This window comes from Myotis myotis, unplaced genomic scaffold (assembly GCF_014108235.1).
Source record: "Myotis myotis isolate mMyoMyo1 unplaced genomic scaffold, mMyoMyo1.p scaffold_m19_p_5, whole genome shotgun sequence".
Lineage (NCBI taxonomy): Eukaryota > Metazoa > Chordata > Mammalia > Chiroptera > Vespertilionidae > Myotis > Myotis myotis.
Window position 1 is genome coordinate 30,618,320 of NW_023416357.1, and position 25,618 is coordinate 30,643,937.

Sequence of the window (25,618 nt, forward strand, 5' to 3'; positions counted from 1 at the left end):
AAATGGGGAAACCGTGAGCTCATTTTTGCACGTTATATCTAAGGTTAGAGATTTCCCAAGAGGAAAAGTCCAGGGAGGCAGATGGAAGGCAAGCCAGGTTGAAGAGTTGGATTTTGGTAAATGGAGCTAACAGTTGAAGCTGGGGCAGAAGTCAGGCTGATGGTACAGGGGGCATATTGCAGTAAGGTCAGGCTGATGGTACAGGGGGCATATTGCAGTAAGGTCAGGCTGATGGTACAGGGGTACCAAGAAAAAAAAGACACCTGTGCCCGGCAGGGCGGTCCACTACTGATGTGTCCAGGGAGCCAAGGCAACCTCCCTCCCTCTCCCTTGCAGAAGGGCTCAGTGATGGGTTAGAATAGATGCTCTGCTGTTGTTGTTAGGAAATTCTCAACATTCTTTTTAAGGAATAATCCTGCATCTTCATCTGATATCAGGCTATGCAAATTATGTAGCCTGTCCTGTGTGGGTGTTCTAGTCTAGAATTAAATAAATTCATAAGATTACAGAGTTTTAGAAAAATTGGATTCCTCGCTTACCTCAGCTTTCACTCACTTACACAGAGATCCTACACTTTTGAAAAACGTCCCATGTTCATGCTGTTCAGAAGTAGAACTTGAAAGCTACCATTAGCATGTACAGTATTTTCCATGAACAGTTCTGTGCTTCTCGACATCTGTGTAGCTACCAGGTAGGAAATTAATAAGTATAGGGTGGTGCTAAAACAGGGTGCCTCTACCTCACTTTCTGCTTATAAATAGAATCATGCAACCCAAGTTCAGTGTGCTTACCTTCAACTGAGCAATTACAATCCCAAGAACCATTACAAGAACCAATATCCTTCCAACATTGAAAATATCAGGCTTCTCTGGGTTGGTATATTAAATGGTCTGACACTACAACAAGATAGCATTAAATATGTGATGTGGGTCACTGAATTTTTAAATATTAAATTAAATAATGAGAAGGTTATTTTCTATCCAAATCCCTCTCAGTCACTCTTATTCCCTTAAGAAAAAAGATTTAATTGGTCTTTCACATCTCTGTAGTGCTTTTTAAACAGAGAGAGAGCACACAGACCTCAGGCTCAGAGTCCTTAGGAGATCACAGTATCTAGCTTGCCTCTATTTAGCCTTTTTAAATTGTATTTTAAAATTATCTTCTATGTATTATAAATAACACTAGAGGACCGGTGCACAAAACTCATGCATGAAGGGGGGTCCCCTCAGCCCAGCCTGCACCCTCTCCAATCTGGGACCCCTCGGGGAATGTCTGACTGCTGGTTTAGGGGATCGGGCCTAACTCGGCGGTCGGACATCCCTCTCACAATCCTGGACCGCTGATTCCTAATTGCTCACCTGCCTGCCTGCCTGGTCAACCCCAACTGCCCCCCTCTGCTGGCCTGGTCGCCCCTAACTGCTCCCCCTGCCAGCCTGGTTGCCCTTAACTGCCCTTCCTGCTGGCCTGGTCACCCCCAACTACCCCCTCACTGGCCTGGTTGCCCCTCATGGCCCCCCACTGGCCTGGTCACCCCACGCAGCCTGCTGTTCAGTCGTTTGGTCATCCCTCACTAACTACCCTGCCAGCCTGGTCACAGGTAGCCATCTTCTGAGGGCATAAGGGTTAATTTGCATATTACCTCTTTATTATATAAGACTAGAGGCCCGGTGCACAAAAATTTGTGCACTCAGGGGGGAGGGTGGTCCCTCAGCCCGGCCTGTGTCCCTCTCCCGAGGGACCCCTCGGGAGATAACGACCTGCTGGCTTAGGCCTGCTCCTGGGTGGCAGAGGGCAGGCCCAATCCCTAGGAGCAGCCCCTGGTCGGGCTCAGAGCAGGGCCGATTGGGGTGTTGGGGCGCCACCCCCTGTCATGCACAGAGCAGGGCAGATCAGGAGGTTGTGATGCCACCCTCAGTCACGCTCAGGGTAGGGCCAATTGGGGGATTGGGGCACCATCCCCTGTCACACTCAAGGCAGGGTCGATGGGGAGGTTGTGGCGCCACCCCCTGTCACGCACAGAGCAGGGCCAATCAGGGGGTTGGGGCACTGCCCCCTGTCACTCACAGAGCAGGGCCCATCAGGGGGGTTGGGGCTCTGTACCCTGTCACTCACAGAGCAGGGCCAATCAGGGGGTTGGGGCGTTGCCCCCTGTCACGCACAGAGCAGGGCCCATCAGGGGGTTGGGGCGCCGCCCTCTATCACCCACAGAGCAGGGCTGATCAGGGGGTTGGGGTGCCGCCACTCTCACACTCAGGGCAGGGCCGATGGGGAGGTTATGGCTCTACCCTGTCACACACAGAGCAGGGCCCGTGGGGGGGGGGGGGTGGGGTGCCGCACCCTGTCACACACAGAGCCACAGGGCGATCAGGGGGTTGGGGAGCTCCCCCCTATCAGGCACAGAGCAGGGCTGATCAGGGGGTTGGGGCACCTTCCCCTGTCACGAACAGAGCAGGGTGGATAGGGAGGTTGTGGCCCCGCCCCCTGTCACATACAGAGCCGCAGGGCGATCAGGGGGTTTGGGCGCTGCACCCTGGCATGCTGATCCCGGTGCCGGGAGGCCTCTCAGCTCCGCTGATCCCGGTGCTGGGAGGCATATTACCCTTTTACTATATAGGGTAGAAGCCTGGTGCATGGGTGGGTGCCAGCTAGTTTGCCCTGAAGGGTGTCCTGGATCAGGATGGGTGTCCCCACTGGGGTGCCTGGCCAGCCTGGGTGAGGGGATGATGGGTGTTTGCAGCTGGTCACACATCCTTCAGGGTGGGGGTCCCCACTGGGGTGCCTGGCCAGCCTGGGTGAGGGGATGATGGTTCCTTGCAGCTGGTCACACACCCTTCAGGGTGGGGGTCCCCACTGGGGTTCCTGGCCAGTCTGGGTGAGGGGTTGAGGGCTGTTTTCAGGCTGGGGGTGACTGAAGCTCCCAACCGCTCCTTTTTTTCTTTTTCTTTTTTTTTTTTTTATTCTGGGCCAGCTTTAGCTTTGAGGCTTGGCTCCAGCTCTTAGGCCTCCGCTGCTGAAAGTAGGTTTCTGGCCTTTGCTTACAATGTTGCGATCCTGCTGGCTGAAGCCCGGCGGACTAACGCAGGTTTCTGGGGTTTTGTTTAGCTTCTATATTTGTTACATAGTTGCTTAGAGTTGCAGCTCAGAGGCCTGCAGTGGCAGGCGGGGAATGTTGGAGTCCTCTGTCACTGAAGCATGCAAGCCTCATGTTAGTTTCAAGCTGCCTGGCTGCCGGCCGCCATCTTGGCTGGCAGTTAATTTGCATATTGCCCTGATTAGCCAATGGGAAGGGTAGCGGTCGTATGCCAATTACCATGTTTCTCTTTTATTAGATAGGATGGGTTTTCCATTTAAAGTAGGATATAAAGCCATATTTTTAAACACATGGGCCTTCAAATAAAAATGTAAATCCACCAAAAAGTATTAAATATAAAACAGTTCAAGTGATCCACATATGTACCTTAAACTGGAAGGTGGCACAGGAATGCTCGCACTGTTGATGACACAGCTATTGTTATTCATATGAGAGCTTTACCAATGGAAGCTAGGCTCTATTCAGAGGAGAGCGACAGCATTCCGCCTTGTGCGTCATCAGCCTTCCATTCATATATGTTTTAGTTATTACCACCATAAATCATACACTGTTCTGTTTGGCAGTCTCTCAATAGAAAGCCATTAAAAAATCAGACTGCACAGAATAAAGTGAAGCAAAATAAACACTATAAACCTAAAGAAGGTAAACAAGCAGAAATGATAGTCCAGGTAACCGCATTAGTCAGAAAATGGCTTAATTCAAAAGGTCAACAATACACGCTTGCCATTTATAAATGTAAATGTGAAGTCAGCTGCATAAAAATTTAAAAAGAAAAACATGTACCCTACTAATAACAATTTTCAGAGGAAGTCCCTTTATTTTAATAATAGCTAATTTGATCAGAGGGCTATTTCAAAAGGGTAATGGAAAGGAAATTGGTTGATTTGAAATCACCACAAAGTAAAAATGGATATAGATTGAACTTTGGACAAAATATTTATGTTAAAAGAAAATCTGTAAAATCTCTTCAAAAAGGTTTTCTACTATTCAATTTTACTTATTCTGAAGCTCTGTTTTAGAGACATGGTGCTTACTTTCTGTCAGTGCAAATTTCTTCAAATTGTCATTCTAAAAAAGAAACTATGGAGTGTGTTTTTTCTTTTTCCCCCGACAAAATCTTGGCATTCCTTGTGAAAGCTTAGTTCTTGGCATATAATCTAACCACTATGAATTCTAAGAGGTAAGAATTAGCCATCAGAGTTTAACAAGATATTCAGTAATTTCCTAAGAATCATAAATATACTTAAATATGTTTTCCAGATATGAATTATTTTCAAGTATATACTAAATATTATTAAAATACATATATTTAATAAATTAGTGACACTATCACATATAATAGAGTCAAATTATACTAGTCTAGGTGTCTGCAACCTAGCACACACACACACACACACACACACGGAGTCATGGTGACAAAGTCCAGATAAATGATTAATCATTAAGTTTAACATTTCTTTCTACTATGGCGATCAAATACCACATCACCTGGACTTCTAGGCTGAAGGAGTATGAGTCTTCCCAGGTGTTCAGCATAAGAAACACAGCAATGGAAGGTATGTTTCTCAATCAAACAACACCTTTTAATTAAATGTATATTATATAGGCAGCGCTTGTGAATACAAAGATGGATCCATATGGAGTTTCCCACTTTTTAGGAAGTTACAGTCCATCTAAACAGTCAATACATAAGCATGAAATTGAAAAGATCATAAGATAAAAAGTGTCAAATAAAAGGCAAATCTCACCATGTGAAATCAGACAATTTTGCCCTGTACGTATTTGTTAACGAAAACCAAAAATTCAAGCCACTAATCTCAATGTCTTCATTTTCTTTCCTCTCGTTAAACCTTACATTTTATTTATGGTGTTTTGAACTGCCCCCCCCCCCCCCCGCCGCCCCCTGAAAAAATAATCTCAGAAATGGCGCATTTTATAGAAGACAGACAGCATTTACTCCTGGCCCCAGAGATATTTCTCTCCTAAAAGCAGATATCTTGCTAAGGCAAAGAGGCTATTCCATAATGAAGGGATTGGCAAAAGGCTGGCAGGCGAATAGATTGTTTTGAGGTAAGATGGGCTTTGGTCCTCCTATCTAGCCACCCGGTCATTAGCAGCCAGCCTGTGAGTCAGGCCAGCTCTGGTTACCAAGCAGTTTGCTGCTCTGTTGCTTAGTGACTTGAGGCTGCAGACCATCATTTCCAGCTGGCTCTTCTGGAACTAAACCTTAATAGATTTCTGACTTGCTCTTTCTCTTTAGATCTCAAGCCTTTCATGCCCTTTTCTTTGAATTGTTGAAAATAAAATTATCTGGATTGGTTTTGCTTTTATGTCAGTCTTACTTAAAAAGTACTCTGCATCAGACATATATTTCTCCTATCCATACACATATTTTTATCAGAAAAAAAGATGTCTACATTCATATAAGCCACATATGTAAACAAATCAACTGAGATTTCATGCCCAGAAAGGGATCTGTTCCTACCCTTCTGATAACTAAACACTATTTCAGTGGTTCTCAACCTGTGGGTTGCAACCCCTTTGGGGGTCAAATGACCCTTTCACAGGGGTCGCCTAAGACCATCGGAAAACACATATAATTACATATTGTTTTTGTGATTAATCACTATGCTTTAATTATGTTCAATTTGTAACAATGAAAATACATCCTACATATCAGATATTTACATTACGATTCCTAACAGTAGCAAAATTACAGCTATGAAGTAGCAATGAAAATAATTTTATGGTTGGGGGTCACCACAACATGAGGAACTGTAATAAAGGGTCACAGCATTAGGAAGGTTGAGAACCACTGCACTATTTTGTAAAATCATTGAGCATTCATTGTTGTAGCTTTGATATACCTTCAGAGTAAAGTAATAAATGTGAATGTGACTTTTAGCCCAAAGGGAGGTGATGCTGAAAGAACACAGGATGGAGAGTTAGTCACTCCTAGGTTCAAGTTTTAACTCAAACTAATTTCATCTCTGCAGAACTGAGCGATCTTGGGTAGATAATGATTTTCCTGGGCCTCAGCATCAGCATATGTAAAATACAGGTAATCTCAAACTCAACCTTGCTTTGAAGAGTTGATATACATAGAATACCTGACACATAGCAGGAGCTATATTGTTAATAGCTATACTATAATAAAACATTATAATAAAGTTTTGATTCCAAAATGAAATCAACTAATTTCTTCTCATATTAACTCAAGATCTCATTTGAGAAGTACTTCATCTACAGTAGTCAGAAATCACTTATGTCCTTAAAATCGAGCACAAAATGGTATTTTAAAATCGAGGGGTGGGGGAGGTGGAGGTGGGAAAAGGGGGGGCGGTAAATGGAGGCAAAAAGAGACTTTGCTTAGGCCAATGGGTGCATGAAGCACTGTGCAGATGATGTTTTGTTGACTTGTACCCTTAAAATCTGTATAGTTTTGTGGAACAATGTCACTCTAGTAAGTTCAATTAAAATTTGTGTATACAGTAGAAGAGACTGATATAGTAAAATAATATACAATTGAAAATATAAAAGAATTTTAAATTAAAATTTTAAATTTCATTATGTATAGATTTTCACATTTCCTACCTAAAATCTTAGCTTGCAAATTGTGTCCAAGAATGAACCAGCAATACTTTCATTCTGAATGCCCTGCAGACTATTTATGAGTCACAGAATTATGAAAGAAGTCTGTCCCCTATGCAGCATCACTCTCAACAGCAAGTTGGAACTTGTTTTTAATTACTTATCTTAAATGTACTGTAGTGTGTTATCACTTTGTAAATTTAAGTAGTCATTTCCTCACTTGTAAATATCAAATGCCTTTATAACCATATGACTTATGAATAGAGTCTACAATTCAAAAAGGTTGAGTAACTAAGGTCAAATACTAAGTGGCCAGCAGAGCTGGAAATATATGACTTCAAACTAAATAAAATCCATCCGAATTCTAAAACACGATTTTTTTTCAAAGGCAAAAACATTAAAAACAATGAAATAATTTTGTTGCACCGATAACAATAAAGCTTCTTCCTGAAACCATTACTTGAAGAACAATTTTGGTAGCTTCCTGTAAAAATAAATAAATAAATAACAAAAACAGTCCTTACGCTCATTTAGTTCTCTTCCCTCACAGGAGTTTGCTATTTATAAAGAAGTGTATACAAAGAATAACTTTTAAAATTAAAGCCGTGATTTAAAAATTATTTTAATGAACTTTGAGATTCAACGTTTTAATTTCTCCTCATTCAACATTTCTAGCATTTCCAAGAAAGACTTCTGCTTGGAGATATTTTCACCGCTAGTAGCAATGGCTTCAGCTGGTTATCTTTCCTTTTCTTTAAGGTAAATGTCAAAGATGACGGGAAGTACACACACATCATGAACTGCCAGGTCATTTCCATGTTGTCTTCATTTTTCCTCTCTAACTATTTGTCACATTTTTACCTTTGCAATTTCTTTCTTTTTTTATTCCTTGCCCAAGATTTTAGCAAGAGAGGAAGAGAGAGAGAGAGAGAGAGAGAGAGAGAGAGAACATTAATCAGTTACTTCCACTATGCACCTGGACCAGGGATCAAACCACAACTAGGTATGGGCCCTGATAAGAAATCGAACTCATGACCTTTCAGTATATGGGGTGATATTCTAACCAACTGAGCCACACGGGCCAGGGCCCTCAAGTCAACTGACAAGTTCTATAAGAGGAATGTCTTTCTGAGGTCTTCTGATTTTAGTAAAGGCTAACAAAAATTTTCAAAACCTAAAAGCAGCCTTAACTTGCACTGCCCGCAAGATACCCCTGAAGACACACAGCCAGTTACGCCAAGGACACAGTTAATACTTGGCCAACTGGCCTTGCCCAACCTGTTGGCATAACTTCCTGTTGTTCCCACCAAAGGATTTCCCCTAGAATTACACTATGACCACAGCCCACCCCTGGATTCCCATCTCCAGAGAGAGTACCAGAAGCCCCTTAATGGGTATCCTCACACAAGGGACAGAGATAATGATAACCTTAAAGTTAAGTAGGGCAAATATATGAACAACAGAGAAAGAGTTTTCAAATAGAATCACTAAATAATGTATTTAAAACCTACTCAGCTGTGTGTGTGTGTGTGTGTGTGTGTGTGTGTGTGTGTGTGTGTAATGTACACATTCCTTTTTTAACCCTCACTTGAGGATATGTTTATTACTTTTCTTTTACAGAGAGGAAGGAAGAGAGAGAGAGAGAAAAGGGGGGAGGGAGGGAGAGAGAGAGGGAGAGAGAGAGAGAGAGAGAAAGAGAGAGAGAGAGAGAGAGAGCAGAAAGAAACATTTATTGGTTGCCTCTCATATATGTCCTGATTGGGGATCAAACTGGCAACCTTTTGGTGTAGGGGATGACCTGACCTGAGCCACCTGGCCAGGGCAACCTACAAATTCTTTAAATGGATGAATTTCTCCTTTACAGACGCTAAAGGTTAACGTGAAGAAATGTTTAGTAAACTTCTTTCTTAAATAAGTATAAAAGCAACTATAGTAGCTGAAGAAATTTTGACTCAAGAAAGCAAATATTTACTTCTAAACACAAGCAATTTTATATCTAGTTCCAATGCCTGGTAAAGAGAAATTTGTAAGAAGCAAAAAATATGTCCAAAAACATTTTCTAGATCCCTAAACTTTTTGAGATTTTCTAAAAGTCTTAAAAGAAGCCGAACCGGTTTGGCTCAGTGGATAGAGCGTCGGCCTGCGAACGGAGGGGTCCCGGGTTCGATTCCGGTCGAGGGCATGTACCTTGGTTGCGGGCACATCCCCAGTAGGGGGCGTGCAGGAGGCAGCTGATCGATCTCTCTCATCGATGTTTCTAACTCTCTATCCCTCTCCCTTCTTCTCTGTAAAAAAATCAATAAAATATATTTAAAAAAAATTAAAAAAAATAAAAATTAAAGTCTTAAAAGAGGCATTTCAAAAATCCCCCTACAGAAACTATTTTGTTGTTTAAGGATGCTACAAAGAGCTTCTTCTACTTTGGGTATGTTAAAAACACACACGCACACACAGAAATTATAAAAATAAGACAAATGAGTATTATCTGAATACCCCCTTACCTAAAGAAACTCTATTGCCTAATTTCATCTAGGACACTTTCCTTCATTTAGTGCACAGCACACAATGTGAATTGAGGAGAAAACTTGAAAAACATAAAGATTTTCCTGACTGATTTTCTTTACCAGAGATTCCACTGAGCTTAGAATTCCTCCTAACATCAGTGGGAATCCCCTACTCAGATGAAAGCAGAGTTTATTCTATAATCATTATATTACAAGGTACTGGAGATGAAGTAAAAATAGTAAAACAGAGTGGTGAAAATCATGGACAGGAGAGGGTTCTAATCTAACACACACCAGACGTATTCGGTAAACATCAGCTAGTGATATAGTTATTTTAATAAGCATTGAGGGAATAGCAGAAGGAAGATGTGCTAGAGATTTTGAAGAAGCAGTCCTTTATTTCCAGTTGAGGTAACAGGAGAAAGCTCTCAGGAAGTGAGGGATTTGAAAGACAAAAGGGATGCGAATAGGCAGAGAAGAGGCACCAAGTTCAAGGCCTGTGCCTCAGCAATACCTATCCTTTCTTCCTCTCCTTTCCCATGAAACTGATACACCCATCGTTCCTTTGAACTCTTGGTTTCTTCACATATATTCTCTTTAGTCCATCCATCTACGAGCAACTTGGCATCTAAAAATTTAAATAGGATCCTAAAAGTGCAGGCAGACCAAACTAGAATGAATGAATATATATATATATATATATATATATATATATATATATATATATATATAGCATAATAAGGAATATATTAGTTTATAGTGACACTAAGTGCCTATCTTCGAGCAACACACTATAATTTACACAGGAATATACTTAATAAAACCATCACGACCAATAGATAGTATTACTATTCCCCAAAAAATTGGGTAACAAGGAAATTGAGACATATATTAAGTATCTTGTTCAAAATCGCACAATAGATGGAAAGTCAGAATTTCAATTTAAGTAAACTTGCTGCTGCTTAGATGCTTTCCATACAAGTCACCCAGCATTTGGAGTATTGTGTCAATTTAGTACCCTACTCTTTAAATGGGCCATGAAAATCCAAAAACAACCAGGATCAACCTGGTAAACACAACATGTAAAGGTGAAATAACTTAGAGTGTTTGGTTAAGAAAAGTGAAGATTTTTCTAAAAAGCATGCTAACTTTGGAAAGATTGATTAATGGGTACACTACCAATAACAGAACAGGGCCCTGGGTCTCTGGGGTGAGTTACTCTAAGCCTCTTGCATTTACAGCTACATTACAGATGAGAGGAGAGATTCAAGCTGGGATTTTCAAAGCAGATCCTAGGTCCCCAGTGACAGTTACAGAGAAGAAGGCTTCTACCATATATTAGGAAGGACTTCAAAATCAATATGTCAAAAAATAGAATTGCTATGTCTGATCCTCATCCAGGAGGTGTGCAGAGAACGTCAAGAACTGGTCGTCATAGATGTTATTCTATGAATTCAAGTATGGGATGGAGGGTGAATCTGGTAGCCTTTAATATACAGTGACTGAGATGGGTTATCTGTTCACCAGATCTGTTTTGCCTTATTCCTGGGAACAGATGAGATAGGTTTCCCAGCCTCCTTTGCAGTTAGATGTGGCCAAAGAACTAGTTCTAGCCAGGGAATACTGGTATGTGATGTGTATACTTCTGACCTGCCTCATCAATACACATGCCATCTTCCATGGTCTTTTCCTTAATTCAGCTGAGCCTACCACCTGGAAAATCATGTGTTACAAGTAATGGAACCACAAGATGGTGAAATCCCATGTCCCTGAAGCACCCCAAGACATGCTACCTCCCCTTGAGAAGCAGCAGCAAAAAATAACCATTTACAGTGTCAATGCACTGAGATTTGGGGAGTATGTTGTAGAGCAGCATGATTACCTTAACTGAAATAGATGCCGTTCAATATGATTTCTTTTTGTCAACTAGAGTGTAAATTATTTGAAACAAAAAAATAGCTCTTGTTCAATTTTGTGACCTGTAAATACAAATGAAACATTTTAAACTTAGTAGGTATTGAATATATACATATCAAATGGTAGAGAAATCGGGTGTAAAACCCAACATTCTAAGGCAAAAAAACACCAGGGGAGTATTTAAATGGCTAGTCACCTAATTGAAAAGGAGCAGAAGATTTGAGTGTGGTGGTAGTAACAGCAGAAATATGTATATATATCAGAACAATTTGGAGTAGTTTTTTAAATTATGTATAGTGCTTATGAAAGCACAGATGAGATATATTTGTCAAAAGATAGTATAAAAATCTTGGAACTCATTGAATCAATGTGAAAAATATGAGGTACTGTTTTCAACTCCCTCGCTGAATATGTTTATTCCATGAGGACTGTTGTTTTCCTTTTGAGGTACCGAGAATTAATATCATGATTTTTATTTTTTTATTTCCATTGCTCTTTTGATGCCTCCCTGATCTGGCTGAGACCTGACATACCAAAATGAAATATCGGCAGAAATTGTGCTCTTGGAGTCTCTCCAAACAGAACCAGAAAAGGAAGTGCCAGAAATTTCAGAAGAAAGCCTGTTTTCATGAGATTTCCTGCCTTCATTACATCTCAACATGTCCAAATAGTTCAGATAACCTCCAGTTGAACTCTAGGTTGCTTCACTCAGATAGAGATCAAGCAATTGAGTTGTACCATTGTTGAATGGGTACAATTTAGGAACCCTAATTTAAAAAAATAAAATAAAAAAGTATCTCAACCAAAAGCGACACTGGATACCAAAATTCTGGGCCTGACTGGATGAACTCTAGCCAGCTTCCCTGCTCTGGCACCTGATGCCTGGTTTCAAGCCATTCCTCTTCCTCAAAGCATTTCTCAGTGTTTATGCCTTTCATTCACTGCTTATTTCTGACAAAAATTTTCAACAATTTCTTCCTCTAAGAAAAGTCATCATTTTCCCACAATGTCTTTAAGCCTGAAAAATCCAGTGTTTGCCTTACCCCTCTTAGGAGCATTATATCTAACTTAGGAATGCCACTGAGTTAAAACCTTGGGACTAAGAATACTTCCCCAACCAGAGGTCTAGCTATTGGAAATTAAAATCCTGGGGTCGGACACTTCTTTGGCCAGGACATGCCTTTTATTTCCTTGGCATCTATTTTCATCTCTGACATTAATGCAATCCTGGGAATGGCCCTGTTGTTGGTGTAGATTTTGAGTCTCCCTAATTGCTACTTCTTTCCTAGAAATCTTATTTCTGTCTTGTTTAGCTTTCCACTCCTGGCATACCCTTTGATTGTCTATAGAAAAACTATAAAAATCATTCAATCAGTTTGTCAACTAACATGCTCATTATTTCTTTTTATTCTGCTTGCTTTTATCCTACTTCGTATTCATGTTACCACTAGTGGAGGCGGCACACAGAACCTACTACTACCTGCAATTAACTGTGTTCAGCACAAAGCTCCCCCCGCCCCCCATTATAGCCTGGAATTGCTTATTCTGGGACAGAAACACCATTATAAGTTCACAAAATGGTTTATCTTAATATTTGTTTTGACAAGAGCATGAAAATCCCAAGAGTCATCTAGAATAATTTATGGAAGCACACGCCTAAAACAAATGCACCCATTATAAAAAAGATAGAAATATTCGGAAAGAAAATTAAAATATTGACACAATATTCAAAGAATCCAAATTCAAAGAATACCAAGTGCCAGACTACAACTTTCTGCACAGAATTCCTAAATCCTTTCTTCTCTCCTTTTGAAAGGCAGAGTTGAGATTACAGACATGTTAAAGCCAGTAGTGAGGAGGGGTTGTAGAGGAACACACCGTTACACACACACACACACACACACACACACACCTCTGTTCAACAGGGGATCATGCAGAAAAGAGAACAAATTACAATTTTCCTCCTGTCCTTTCTGGCCCTTTCTTTCCTAGGCTGTGGTAGAACCTGGCAGACACAGGGGCTTAAGAAATCAAAGAAACGCCAGCACATCAGCATGGGAGTAAAACTGCATTCTTATTGACATCTGGGATCCAATGTTCTTGTAGGAACTTGCAATAGGAATTGAACTTTGAGAACCACCCACCTCAACCTCTGCTATGACCCATCTCCAGGCTTCCTGCCCTGAATGGACATCCGCGGGACTGACTGTTAAGGTGCATTACTTATGATAAATCACAGGTGAGGGAAGATAAGGGTGCTCCCTCCCCACCTCTCAAGTGGACGGCGGGAGGAGCAGGAGTCATGGGGGGAACGGCCACCATTTCCAACAATCTGTGCAAACCTTACCACGTATGTGCCACCGTGAAACGCCGCTGTTTGGGGATGTTGCTGTTGAGAAGCATCCTGCGCAGGAGCCTGGGGGAATTCCTGGGAGAAATCACCGGAGAGAGCTTGGGAGAAACCGATTTCCTTGCTGTCTTGGGCTTCTCGTTCTGCAACAGGTTTTCGCGCAAGGATTTCACCAGATCCTCATTCAGCCAGGGGTTTGCACAATGCGGATTATCCACTTCGGGCACGGCTAAGGTGTCCGGGCTTGCCGCCTGCTGAGCCATTTTTCCCGGGCAACTTTGTACAGTTGGCAGCAATCCAGGGCAACGTGGTTCCCTGGCCTCTTTCCAGTGATCGCTTCGCTCAGAGTCAGGGGAAATGTCCAGGGAAGCAGGTCGGATCCAGCTGCGCTCCGTGCATTCGGTGGCCTGCCTCAGTGTCTCGGTGGCGATGGGGCTGGGTGCAGAGGGGGAGTGCACTTCTCTGCAGGAGCCTAGTAAACGTCACCCCTCCCCCGCGATCCCTGCTGAGACCGTGCGCAGCTCCCGCAGCAAAGGAACATGGAGGGAGCCGCGCTGGCTGGGCTTTGTCCGCGCCACGCAGCAGCCTGCTAAACTATTGGAACTAATGCGCCGCAGCTGCTCCAGTGACTTCTGCTTATGTACATAAAAAGTCCTGGGGGAGGGCTTAACCATCAGATGCCTGCTGCTCAGTTGTTTGGCTGGTCTTTCCATTTGCTGATTCCTGAATCCAAAGGAAAGAAAAACTTTGAACTTGACCTTCCTCTCCAGCAGGGGTATTTATCTCCCTTCAGTCCACGTTCCTAAAAGAAAACTGCCAGCCCGTTGGTTTTTATAAGGGGAGAATGAGCAAGCACTGGCTAGACGAGGAGAAATGTTTTCCCTGATGCTAAACTCAGTCTGCTAGGCCTTTAAGACATCTCAAGAGAATAAAATGGACTCGTGTTATCCCTCTCTTTCTGCCTTGTTAGAAATCAAACAAAAAGTTTTAAAAATACTACACATGAAAAACATTACAGGTCGCTGTGGTGGTGTACAAACTTGCTAATCATGGCCCTTGCATAGCATGAGACCGCACTATTGACACTTGCAAATGGTATTTGTTATCTCTTTGCATTTAAACTAATGGCTCTCCAGGGGGACAAACTGTTTTCATAAGAGGAGTTAAAAGTTTTAACTTTTAAAGTTTCAATTATTTCTCATCGTATGTACAATTTTATGTATTCAACTATAAAATAATAAAACTAATCTAGCTTTTCATTGTTATTTTCTCAGCTGTCATTTAACCTAACATTTTCATTTGCAATCAACATAGCTCAAAGAAACTGATTCAGAGGTGGTTTAAAATAAAAGAGAATAAATTATTATTTTTTTGCCTATTTAGTTTGCTACTGGAAAAATATGTTAATGCCACAACAATTGAAGTAATTAAGTGATAAAGCCTGTTGAATCTTATATTGTCAATTATATTATACACTAGAAGTGCAAACATTACTACTGGATTGGAAGGCAACCCAAACCTTTGAACAGAGAGCATAGTGATGTACAGACAGTTCAGGATTAAATAAAATAATATTTCTCAGAATCTATGAATAATTTCATTTAAAAAAAAATTAAGAAGGAGTTTAAAAATGTATCCAGATAAAATGAAGTCTGGAGTAGTCTGATTCAATTATTTTGGAGGGTTCTATGATTACTATTAGGTCAGTCCTAAAAAATTCTCCTATCTCCCTCCCTAGTTGCTCTACCTCAGTGGTTCCCAAACTTATTTGGCCTACCGCCCCCTTTCCAGAAAAAAATATTACTCAGCGCCCCCTGGAAATTAATTTTTTTTAAATTTTAATAGCAATTAAACAGAAAGATATATGTATTAATGTTTCTACCTTTTTCGTAAAATACAGTAAAGAAAGGTGTAAATTAGAAACATTGAAGTTTGAAATTATGAAACTATTTATTGAACTCAGAATAGAAAGGTAATACAAAAAAAGTTAAAACAAATGCACCTGTGGCCATCACCGCCCCCCTGGATCGCTGCAGCGCCCACCAGGGGGCGGTAGCGCCCACTTTGGGAATCACTGCTCTACCTTAAGTTTTAATTACTTGCCTTTAAAATGTTACAGAAAAGGACACTCTGAGGTTCTGAAGCACAGTTACCGCTTGATGTACCTGCAATGATGTAATGAGACATATGTGCCATGACTTACTAGTAATCAGAAAATCTGCTATGTAAATATTCAGATTTTAAAAAATCATGATGCGTTATTCTTTTTTTTCATCTTTATTCTTGAAAGTATTACAGATGTCCCCTATTTTATTTTTCCCATTGACCCCCTCCATCTCCCACCCTACCCCTTTCTAGGCCTTCACCACACTATTGTCTGTGAAGAATTTTCACCAGTACAAAAGGTTTCATCACTGTGCAACACTAAGTGGCAAGGCCCTTTAAATTTAAAGAATATATATATTCTTTTAAACAGTAGCCAACTTATTTAGAGTAGGTGGAGGGACTGTCAACTGCATCAGGAGATGTGCAAACCAGGACTGTAATGCTTTCCCCCAAGGAGCTCGTAATGTAATGACTTAATGGAAAGGGCTGGGCAATGCTCAGGAAAAGATACCAGAACAACTAAGAAAGTGACATGACCAGGTGCAGAAAAATGCAATGAACATGCTGTGCATAATGGATGAAGGAATGGTGATGTGGAGAACAGTCTGAAGGGGGAAATGCACACCAGAATGAGAAACTAGAATGTGCAAATGAAGAAGGAAGCAAATTCTGTTTCAAAACAAGAAACTCAGGAATCAGTATGTATACAACTGTTTAGGTTTGTGAAATAAAAATTCAAATAACAGGATAAAGTGAGGAAAACAAACAGTAGGCAGTACACTGACGTGGCATTTAAAAATTAGAAAATTTTCACATTTTCTGAGGACTTAGTTCCATTCAACAAACATTTATGGGCATCTATTTTGTTCGAGGCACTATATTGGGCATTCTAGGATATTTAATATGTTTTTTAATATGTTTTTATTTATTTTTTAGAGAGAAAGAAAGGGAGAGGAATAGAGAGATAGAAACATCGATAGAGAGAACATCCATAATATCGATCAATTGGCTACCACCCACATGCTCCCCACTGAGGATCAAGCTTGAAAACCAGGCATGTGCCCTGACCTGGAATGGAACCCGGAGACCTCTTGGTTTATGGGCTAATGCTCAAACACTGAGCCACAAAGGCCAGGCTGCTGTGGGCTATTTAAAGAATAGCTTGATGCTGTCCCTGTCCTCTCTGAGTTTATAATCTAGCAAGGTAGATAAAGTACAGAGCAATTAACATGATAAAGTATAGCCCAAGTAACCAGATGAGAGCCTGGAAGCTGGAGATGCTTAAATGTCTGGCTTGAAGAAGAGAAAAGTGATTCTCAGTGACAAAATAAAAGACTTTATATGACTAAGAATGATATGGGCCTAGTACTGGGAAAGTCATTGTGTTCAGGGGATTCCAGGTTCCGGTTCTTGCTCTCAGCGACCTTCTTTGAGGGGGAGTAAACTATTTACAAGCTTGTGCTCTCATAAATAGCATGTCATGTGGATGCTCAGAGAGACAGGACACTTGTTGGCAGTCACAACTAAGCTAAAGCAGAAGATATAACAATATTCCATTAAAAACTCGTTGAGGGTTGTGGTTAAACACAGGCCCAAACTGAACAAAGGCTCTGTGCAAATATCCCATTGCTTTGGAAATGTTAATGATTCCATTATAGAGCAGAACTGGCTGCCTCTTTACAGGGTCCAGTAACCTATCATTATTTGTTTAATTTCCTTATCTCTGCAATTCTCCGCCTGAATCTCACAAGTGATATATGGCATGCATGCTGCTTTTTGAAAATAAAATTACTTTTGATTTGAGAATTCTTTGCCACCTCCTTGAAATAATTGAAACACCCCCCAGTGTTTCTGGCTTTGAAATCACTGCCTTAGGAGGCAGGCATTGTAAAGTTCTGAACATAACCAAAGGTGGGTGAAAATTGACAATTTTCTTTATAATAATGCAGAGGGTCAGAGGAACTCTTCCAACACAAGCATTATGTACACATCTTGCCTTTTATTAAAACAAAATCTCTTTAAAATTAGCTGCCAGAAACTTTTCTGGAAAACACAGCACTGTAAGTGACAGCCAAATAAGACCTTGGGTTTAAACAAGTGGAAATGTAAAAGTGGGTGAAATGTTTTGATAACGTCACCCACATCTAGAAGAACAGCAGATAACATTTTATAACTTCATAAATGTTTTCCTACATAGCTTTTTATGGATTTTCACAATTTGCATTTTTAGATGACTCAGAATCTTTAAAAACATATATTTAATTATTCATAGGCAGCAAAACAAATAAGAAATACGATTTGCATAGGTTCTGGTACAAGGACTGGAAAGTATGCCCTTGTCTAGGTGGGAATAAGCAAGGCTGGATTCCCCACAATTGAAAGGGAGCAATGGTGCAGCTAATTCAAAAAAACTGATCAATTAAAATGATTTATATTTGACTATGGAATGTATTTGCTGCTTCTTCCAACTCTGTTTTAAACAGTGTGGTAAACAGTGTGTTAAAATAAGGCTGCTTTTTAAACTGCCATTGGACATGGCCCATAGAAATGATGTAATAGTGGTACAAGTTATGTTGTCTGATAGGTAAGAATGGTGTGTTTGGAACCCAAAAGCTTGTTTTGAACTCCAGCTATGATACATATTAGCTGCATTACTTTACTTGTCTGTGGCTCAATTCCTAATCTCTTAAATAGAATGATAAGCATAAAATAAAGTAAAATAATAATATCTCTTGTATAAGGATACTGCAAAGCTTATATGTGCTAACATTCATTCTGTAAAATGTTTAGAAGAGTGCCTGGTACAGAGTAAACACTCAATTAAGTGAAACCTGCTACTAGTTGATACAAGGAACCTACAAAAATTTACCCTTAGTGCCAGGCATTTCTCCATTTTATTTCATTTAATTCTTGCAATAACTCTTCCAGTGTTACTTCATACCACTATTTTGCTGATGAGGGCTTTAGAAAGTTAAATAGCTTTTCCAAAGACATATAGTTCAACATCGCAAACTGAGGTCCGATTGCCTATGAAGTGCCAAAGCCTTTCACTTCAACTCTCTACCAAACCATCCCCAAAAGATAGCTTATCCACTATTGAAAACTGATGATAGGTATTTATATGGAAAATAGTAGAAATCTGACTACCCTGAGCTCATGGTCTAGTTAACATTAAAATCTGTCCTTGGCTCCACCTGCCATACACTGTGACAACCTGTGAAGCCTACCAAGTCATGAAATTCTTACAAAGGCATGGTATTCAAGTAAGGGCAGCTTGGGGTGGAATTCCTGAGTTCTTTTTCATCTATACGTCTGTACTCCTTTAATCTGAAGGAGTTTTAATAAAACTTCATGGTAGTTTTCATTATGCAAAATAACATTATTTTATTTAGACTTTATTTTATTTAAAATTTATATCATAATAAATTCTGATGATAAATTATATTATCATTATATATAAAAGCACACTTGAACATTGTAGAACAAGGCTTTTCAAATCATAATCATTACTGAACATTTATTAGGTAACTAGAGGCCCGATGCATGAAATTCATGCAAGAGTAGGCCTTCCTTCTCGCAGCTGCTGACACCAGCTTCCCTCTGGCACCCAGGACCTGGGCTTCCCTCGCAGCCCTGGCTTCATCTGGAAGGTCGTCCAGAAGGACATCTGGTCTAATTAGCATATTAAGCTTTTATTATCATAGATGGGCTGGTTGGCAGAGATAAAAAAAATAAGTATGTTTATTTGAAAAGATGTATTTAACCTTCCAACAAAGAAGATAAATGATAAATATATAAGTAACAACAGAAACAATAGATGCCTCAAGGGTTTAGAGGATATATATATATATATATATATATATATATCAATGTAAAATAATTCAAGAAGAAGTAGGACTTGAATTAGTCCTTGAAAGAAGGTACATGTGGAAAAAATAATCCATTTTGGAGAGGTAGGTTCTTGGGAAGGTAAGAGCTAGTGAAATCTCATGGAAAAAAAATCATTAAAATTTGCCTGTGATAAAGGTAAATAATATATAGAGAGGTTTAAAGAATATTAACTTAGTGGCAATATGTGCTAAAATTTGGAAGTGGAAGATTCTGAAGACTGTTTATTTCAACAATTTTATTTCAATATAATTTTATTAGAGGCCTGGTGCATGAATTTCATGCACAGGGGTGGGGGAGGCGTCTCTCAGCCTGGCCTGCACCCTCTTCAATCCAGACCACTAGGGGGATGTGCAACTGCTGGTTTAGGCCCAATACCAGGATTGGGCCTAAACCGGCAGTTGGACATCCCTCTTGCAATCCAGGACTGCTGGCTCCTACCCGTTCACCTGCCTGCCTGCCTGATTGCCCCTAACCACTCTGCCTGCCTGCCTAATGCCCCTAACTGCTCCCCTGCCTGCCTGCTCACAACTAATCGCCTCTGCCTGCCTGATTCCCCTAACTGCTCTCCCCTACTGGCCTGATCACCATAACTGCTCTCCCCTGACAACCTGATCCCCCCCAACTGCTCTCCCCTGCAGGCCTGATCGCCCCTAACTGCCTCTGTCTTGGCCCTGCCACCATGGCTTTGTCTGGAAGGATGTCCGGAAGGTCATCTGGAAGATGTCCAGTCTAATTAGCATATTACCTTTTTATTAGTATAGATGTAGAAATAGAAGGAGAGAGGCTTATCATACAAGAATTAGAAGGATTTGTTCATGGGCTATATTTGAGCATGCAAGTCAAAAATAGATTGGACATTTTTTAACATAATCAATTATCCATTTCACCTAATTAATCATCAAAAGTCTCATAATATAATAAAAGTAGCGAGGATTTATTGAACAAAAAAATACATCTGTCTTGGTTTATATTAGAGCTACACTTTGAGCACAGTGTGTTCTCCTAAATTCAATTTGCTTTAATACAAAAATTAATATTTTTTTCAAGATTAAATTTATTTAAATGGAGCTTTTTATAGATTAAAACAAAATGTTAGGGATATCCCCATTGAAATAGTCAACATCTCATTTAAAAGAAAGGTTAACATTTTATAGTATACAACCTATAACAGAAATGTTAAAACAGCTTATTTTATTTCTGAGAAAAAAATTCAATACAACTTACACCAGGATCTTTCATTCTGATACATCCACTTAAAAATGCTCCAATACGAGAACAGAACTCCTTGTGATAACTTTGCTAAAATGAGACAGTAGAATGCCTTCTCTAAATATTAGCCAAACTTCAATAAAGACAATGGGTCTTGATGGGCCATTAAAGTGTACTACTCAAAGCTGAACACTAAGGAACTTATTTCTCATCTTTCTCTTTCAGCTTCTGTATTCGTCCGCCACCGGCCCAAGAAAGGACTTTTAGAGTCTTTCTCAAATTCGCATAACATAACGGGAAAGCCTCCCTCTGATGCTGACACACAACATCTGTTTCAGTCATTCTGGGATTTGGAATGGTTTTATGAGACAAATAGTACATTTCACTGAGACTGTCCATAATTCACAGGGTTATAATTGTAGCTGGCAATTTATTTTCTAAAGTTTAATATGTTTAGAGAATGATGCCTCAAAAGCATCATACTTTTAGAGGTAACACTTTTCAGACCTAACTGTAAGGAACCTTCTGAGACCTAGTCGTTTTTGTGGAATGCTTTACAAAAGGCTTTACAGAAAGTGGAGTTTGACTGCCAATGCTGTAATTAACTAGCTAGGTCACCTTAAACAAGTTCATTCAACTTCTCTGGAACTCAGTTTTACAGTAGAAAGTCCTTCAATTTAATTAGAATTTTATAACTTGAAAAAGGAAAATATATGCTGTCTTTGCAAGTTTAAGTTGCTATTTGAGAAAAACGATTATCAAATCCATCCTGAGGCAACACGGTCTCTTCCAGTTACATGTAGTGATATGTTTCACAGATGATGCTTTAGAAAGAGAAATGGAAAATATATATTCAATGTTTAAGAAATTGGAAATGGAAAAATCAGAGGATGCTGCACCAGGTAGGTGCCTTACTAATGTTCTTACGGCCCTAAAAGTTATGAAAATCCTTTTCTAACTAGGTTAAAAAAATCATTCTGACATCTGAGTCATGGCTTGGAGACAGAGTGGGAGAGCAATGTCTAAGTTAATTTAATATTTGGAATCAAAGCATTGTTTTACTTCTAAAATAGTAAAACTATCAAGATAGGTATAAGCACTCTTAGTCAGAATTTCTAAAACTTCAGAGCTTAACTTACCTTTTAGGCAATAACAGAAATCTCTGTGCTCACATTTCACAATGAGTGCCCACCAAAGAGTACCCACTTTCAATGTGTTACAGGAAGGAAAAAAAATGCATTTTTTATTTGAAAAAATACTTGGCTGGGTCAAATACAATTCAAAAGGTCTCCTTCCACCAGGGTCTCTTAGTCTTTTAATTTGCTAATGCAAATTTAAGATGAGGCAAAAAGGATTTCATTTAAGTTGAAACACAAACTCTTTTTCAAGTGTCATGAAATTATTTGCCTATTTTTATATCATTACTTAAAATTAAAAGGCAAACCTTATTTAAAACTGTTTCTGGGATATAATTTAATTAATCTAAAAGCATTTATTTTTTTAAAATATATTTTATTGATGTTTTACAGAGAGGAAGGGATTGGGATAGAGAGTCAGAAACATTGATGAGAGAGAAACATCAATCAGCTGCCTCCTGCACACCCCCTATGGGGGATGTGCACACAACCAAGATACATGCCCTTGGCCAGAATCCAACTTGGGACCTTTCAGTCCACAGGCCGACGCTCCATCCACTGAGCCAAACTGGCTAGGGCAATCTAAAAGCATTTAATTGGACAAACACTACGTGCTAGGTTCTTTAGATATAACGAGGATGCTGATATTTGTGTATCTGTAGACACAAGATTAATTCTGTGTTCATGGGTAGCTAGGACTTTCAGTCTAGTCTACTGTGTAGGAAGCATTATCAAAAGCACTCATCATCAAGATTTACCATCATGTTATTGAACTATCTTTTACCTAAAATATTAATCAAGTAGTTGTGCTTCCATCAACCTGATGCACTTGCTTATGAAAAATTAAATATATTAAACTTTAGAAAATGAATTGTTAGCTATAATTATAAACCAATAGTTTATAGTCCCATAGTAAGTCTATGCATAACTGTACAAGCAGATATATGATTTTCTTTCTCATGTTTTCCATGAAGTGATGCTGACCTGGAAGTGCTCAAATGATTGCTAAATTGTATACACCAATCTGTGGTTTTCCTAAAATCATTAATTTTCAGCCCTAATAAAATAAATACAGATAACTATTACGCTAATATAAAAATATATATTCCAGCTAGTCTAATAACCACCATGTATATTCTGTAATTATATAAGCATTGTATAAAGCCATCCAGTAATTATTGAATTGGTTACAAAGGTTAACTACATCTTTTCAAATAAACATACTTATTTTTTTTTTATCTCTGCCTACCAGCCCATCTATAATAATAAAAGCTTAATATGCTAATTAGACCAGACATCCTTCCGGACATCCTTTGGATGACCTTCCAGACAAAGCTGGAGCAAATGATTTGTACAGTTGGTTTAGCCCTTTCGTGTGCTTTTAGATTGTTAACAGCCTGAAAGAGCAGCGTATCCAAATCAATTTACTGTGATATACCCACTAAAACAGGGGTCCTCAAACTACGGCCCGCGGGCCACATGCAAATACAAATATTGTATTTGTTCCCATTTTGTTTTTTTACTTCAAAATAAGATACGTGCAGTGTGCATAGGAATGTGTTCATAGTTGTTTTTTTTTTTAAACTATAGTCTGGCCCTCCAACGGTCTGAGGGATAGTGAACTGGCCCCCTGTTTAAAAAGTTTGAGGACCCCTACACTAAAAGTTTAAAATGTTTTAGAAATCTTATTTTTAGGTATGCTTTGATCTTATAAATATATTATTTTTTAAATTATCTGGGTAATATTAAATCCATTCTCACTGTAAAATTTTTAAAAGTCATCCAGAAATCTAAAGTTTCTATAGACCACCATCCCCAAACTTGACCCTCCTCACAGGGAACCCTGTTATCAGCTGTGTTTGTCTTTGCTGACCTCTGCTATCCCTTACCGTAGCCACTAACCAAACAAGGCTAATGTAACTGAGGAAAATTTTATTTTTATTATTTTTACTAACTTAAATTTAAATAGCTTTCCGTGGCTAGTGGCTACCATATGGGACAGGAAAATTCTAGACCTCCATGTGATTTCATGAGTAATTATGTGCTTGTAGATACATATATTAATGTTTTCTGAGGTTTTTTTTTTTATAAAAGTTAGTATTATGCTTGATCATTTGACAACTTGCTTTATTCATCCAACAAAGACTTCCCTTGTTATTCTTGGCCAATGCCTAGTATTCCATAGTATGGCTATTTCTCAGCTCAATTAGCCATTTTTCAATTGATGGGCATCAGGTATGCAGCAAGTCACTGTTACATCCAAAGCACAGCCTTGCAAACTCTTCTTTGTGCATGCATTTCAAGAGTTGTTTTTACAATAGTATCTAGAAGTAGGATTGTTAAAAGATACAAGCATTTTCATTTTAATAAAGACTGCCATATTGTTCTTCAAAGCGACTGATTCAATTTACACTCCTACCAACAGTGTTTGAATTTCCATATATTTTTTCCTCAAACAGCCCTATGTTGCTGTCAATTTCCCTGTACTAGCTGTCAAAGACTTTTTTCGCCTTTCCAAAATATCTCCTATTTTTTAGTGTGGGAGAAATTAAGCACATCAATGTTCAATTTTTAGCTTTTTAACCATTTTAGCTGACCAAGCATTTCCCAGGAGTGTCTCCAGTATGACAACAACTACACATTATAGAGGGCTTTTTCGAAGGGAAAAGCATTAACTTACTTTTTCAGTAATGTTCTGGCACTACTCAGTAAAATATGTTTTAAATTGCTTTTTCTATAATGGATAGATTGTGCTGAGCATTTTACCTTCTTGTCTAGTCCTTATTTTACATGTTGGTGTACAGTTTTTCAATGACTGACCAGGACTCTATTATTATTTTGTAGAATTTTTTCCTTGAACAAAATTAATGGTCTAGATAAGGACTGAAGTGTGTGTGTGTGTGTCTGTGTGTGTGTGTGTGTGTGTGTGTGTTGTGCTTTCAATTATCTTAATGCAGTTAAATAATTTTTGTTTATTGTTGAATTTATTGGGTGGCATTGGTTAATAAAATTCTACAGGTTTCAGGTATACAATTCTACAATACATCACCTCGTCATCTGGATTCTGGTCTGACAGTAATGTCAGTGCAGTATCCTTAAATACATAGTTTAGTGTGATTGAGAGAGCCCTTGACCTAGTCCTGACTACTACTACATGTCCTAGGGCTTGAGGCAAGTCCTCTGCTCTATAGGTCTCAGTTTTCTTATCCGAAAATGACGGTGATGGAATAGATGACTACAGAGGTCCCCTTAATTAATAAAATTAACTATTCCTAAGATGGATCACCTAACACTTAAAGTATGAGTTAGATTGTGGTAGTATCTGAATGAAGAGAAAGAAGTCATTGGGAATGGTTTTACGTAAAATCAATACACACTCATTAATAAGTGAGGCCAAATACATGTGCTCTGCAGGAGCACATACACTTCATGCTGTTCTGCCATTCTGGGTATTCAGCACAAGCCCTCCCACCCATTCTTCAAAGGTGAGGGTCACCTTCTTGGGAAAGATTTCGCAATCACAGAGAGGGGCAGAGGTACTGGAAATCTGCAGACGTGTTTTAGAGCCTTATATTCCAAAGACAGAACAGAAGAGAGTTTCCCCAAATTAGGGTCTGGTAACTTCCTTACTAATATCTGGCAAAATCATGAAAAAAAATATTTAAGCAATGAATCATGAACCTCCTATGATGCAGGTAGTAACTTGCAGAAGTCAAATAGATTATTTAAAATTTATATGATTTTCTTTCCAGAACAGGTGACTGTGTTAACAGGTCAGAGAAATAAATACTTGTGTCATATTGTATCTGATTTTCATGAGGAA

At 39.4% G+C, this 25,618-nt stretch overlaps 1 protein-coding gene across 2 annotated transcripts in view; it reads right to left on the reverse strand.

Annotated features, from left to right (window-relative positions):
• Positions 1–25,618, reverse strand: part of PDE4D (phosphodiesterase 4D) — a 1,246,395-nt gene that overhangs the window by 634,316 nt on the left and 586,461 nt on the right. The window contains exon 1 of one of the 2 annotated variants that reach the window (XM_036308160.1): positions 13,451–14,154. The exons of the other annotated variant lie outside the window; for it this stretch is intronic. Within the exon in view, the coding sequence (XP_036164053.1) occupies positions 13,451–13,716 (266 nt within the window). The 5' untranslated portion in view covers positions 13,717–14,154. Of the gene's footprint in view, positions 1–13,450; positions 14,155–25,618 lie in introns of those variants that run through there. 2 annotated transcript variants of the gene reach the window in all.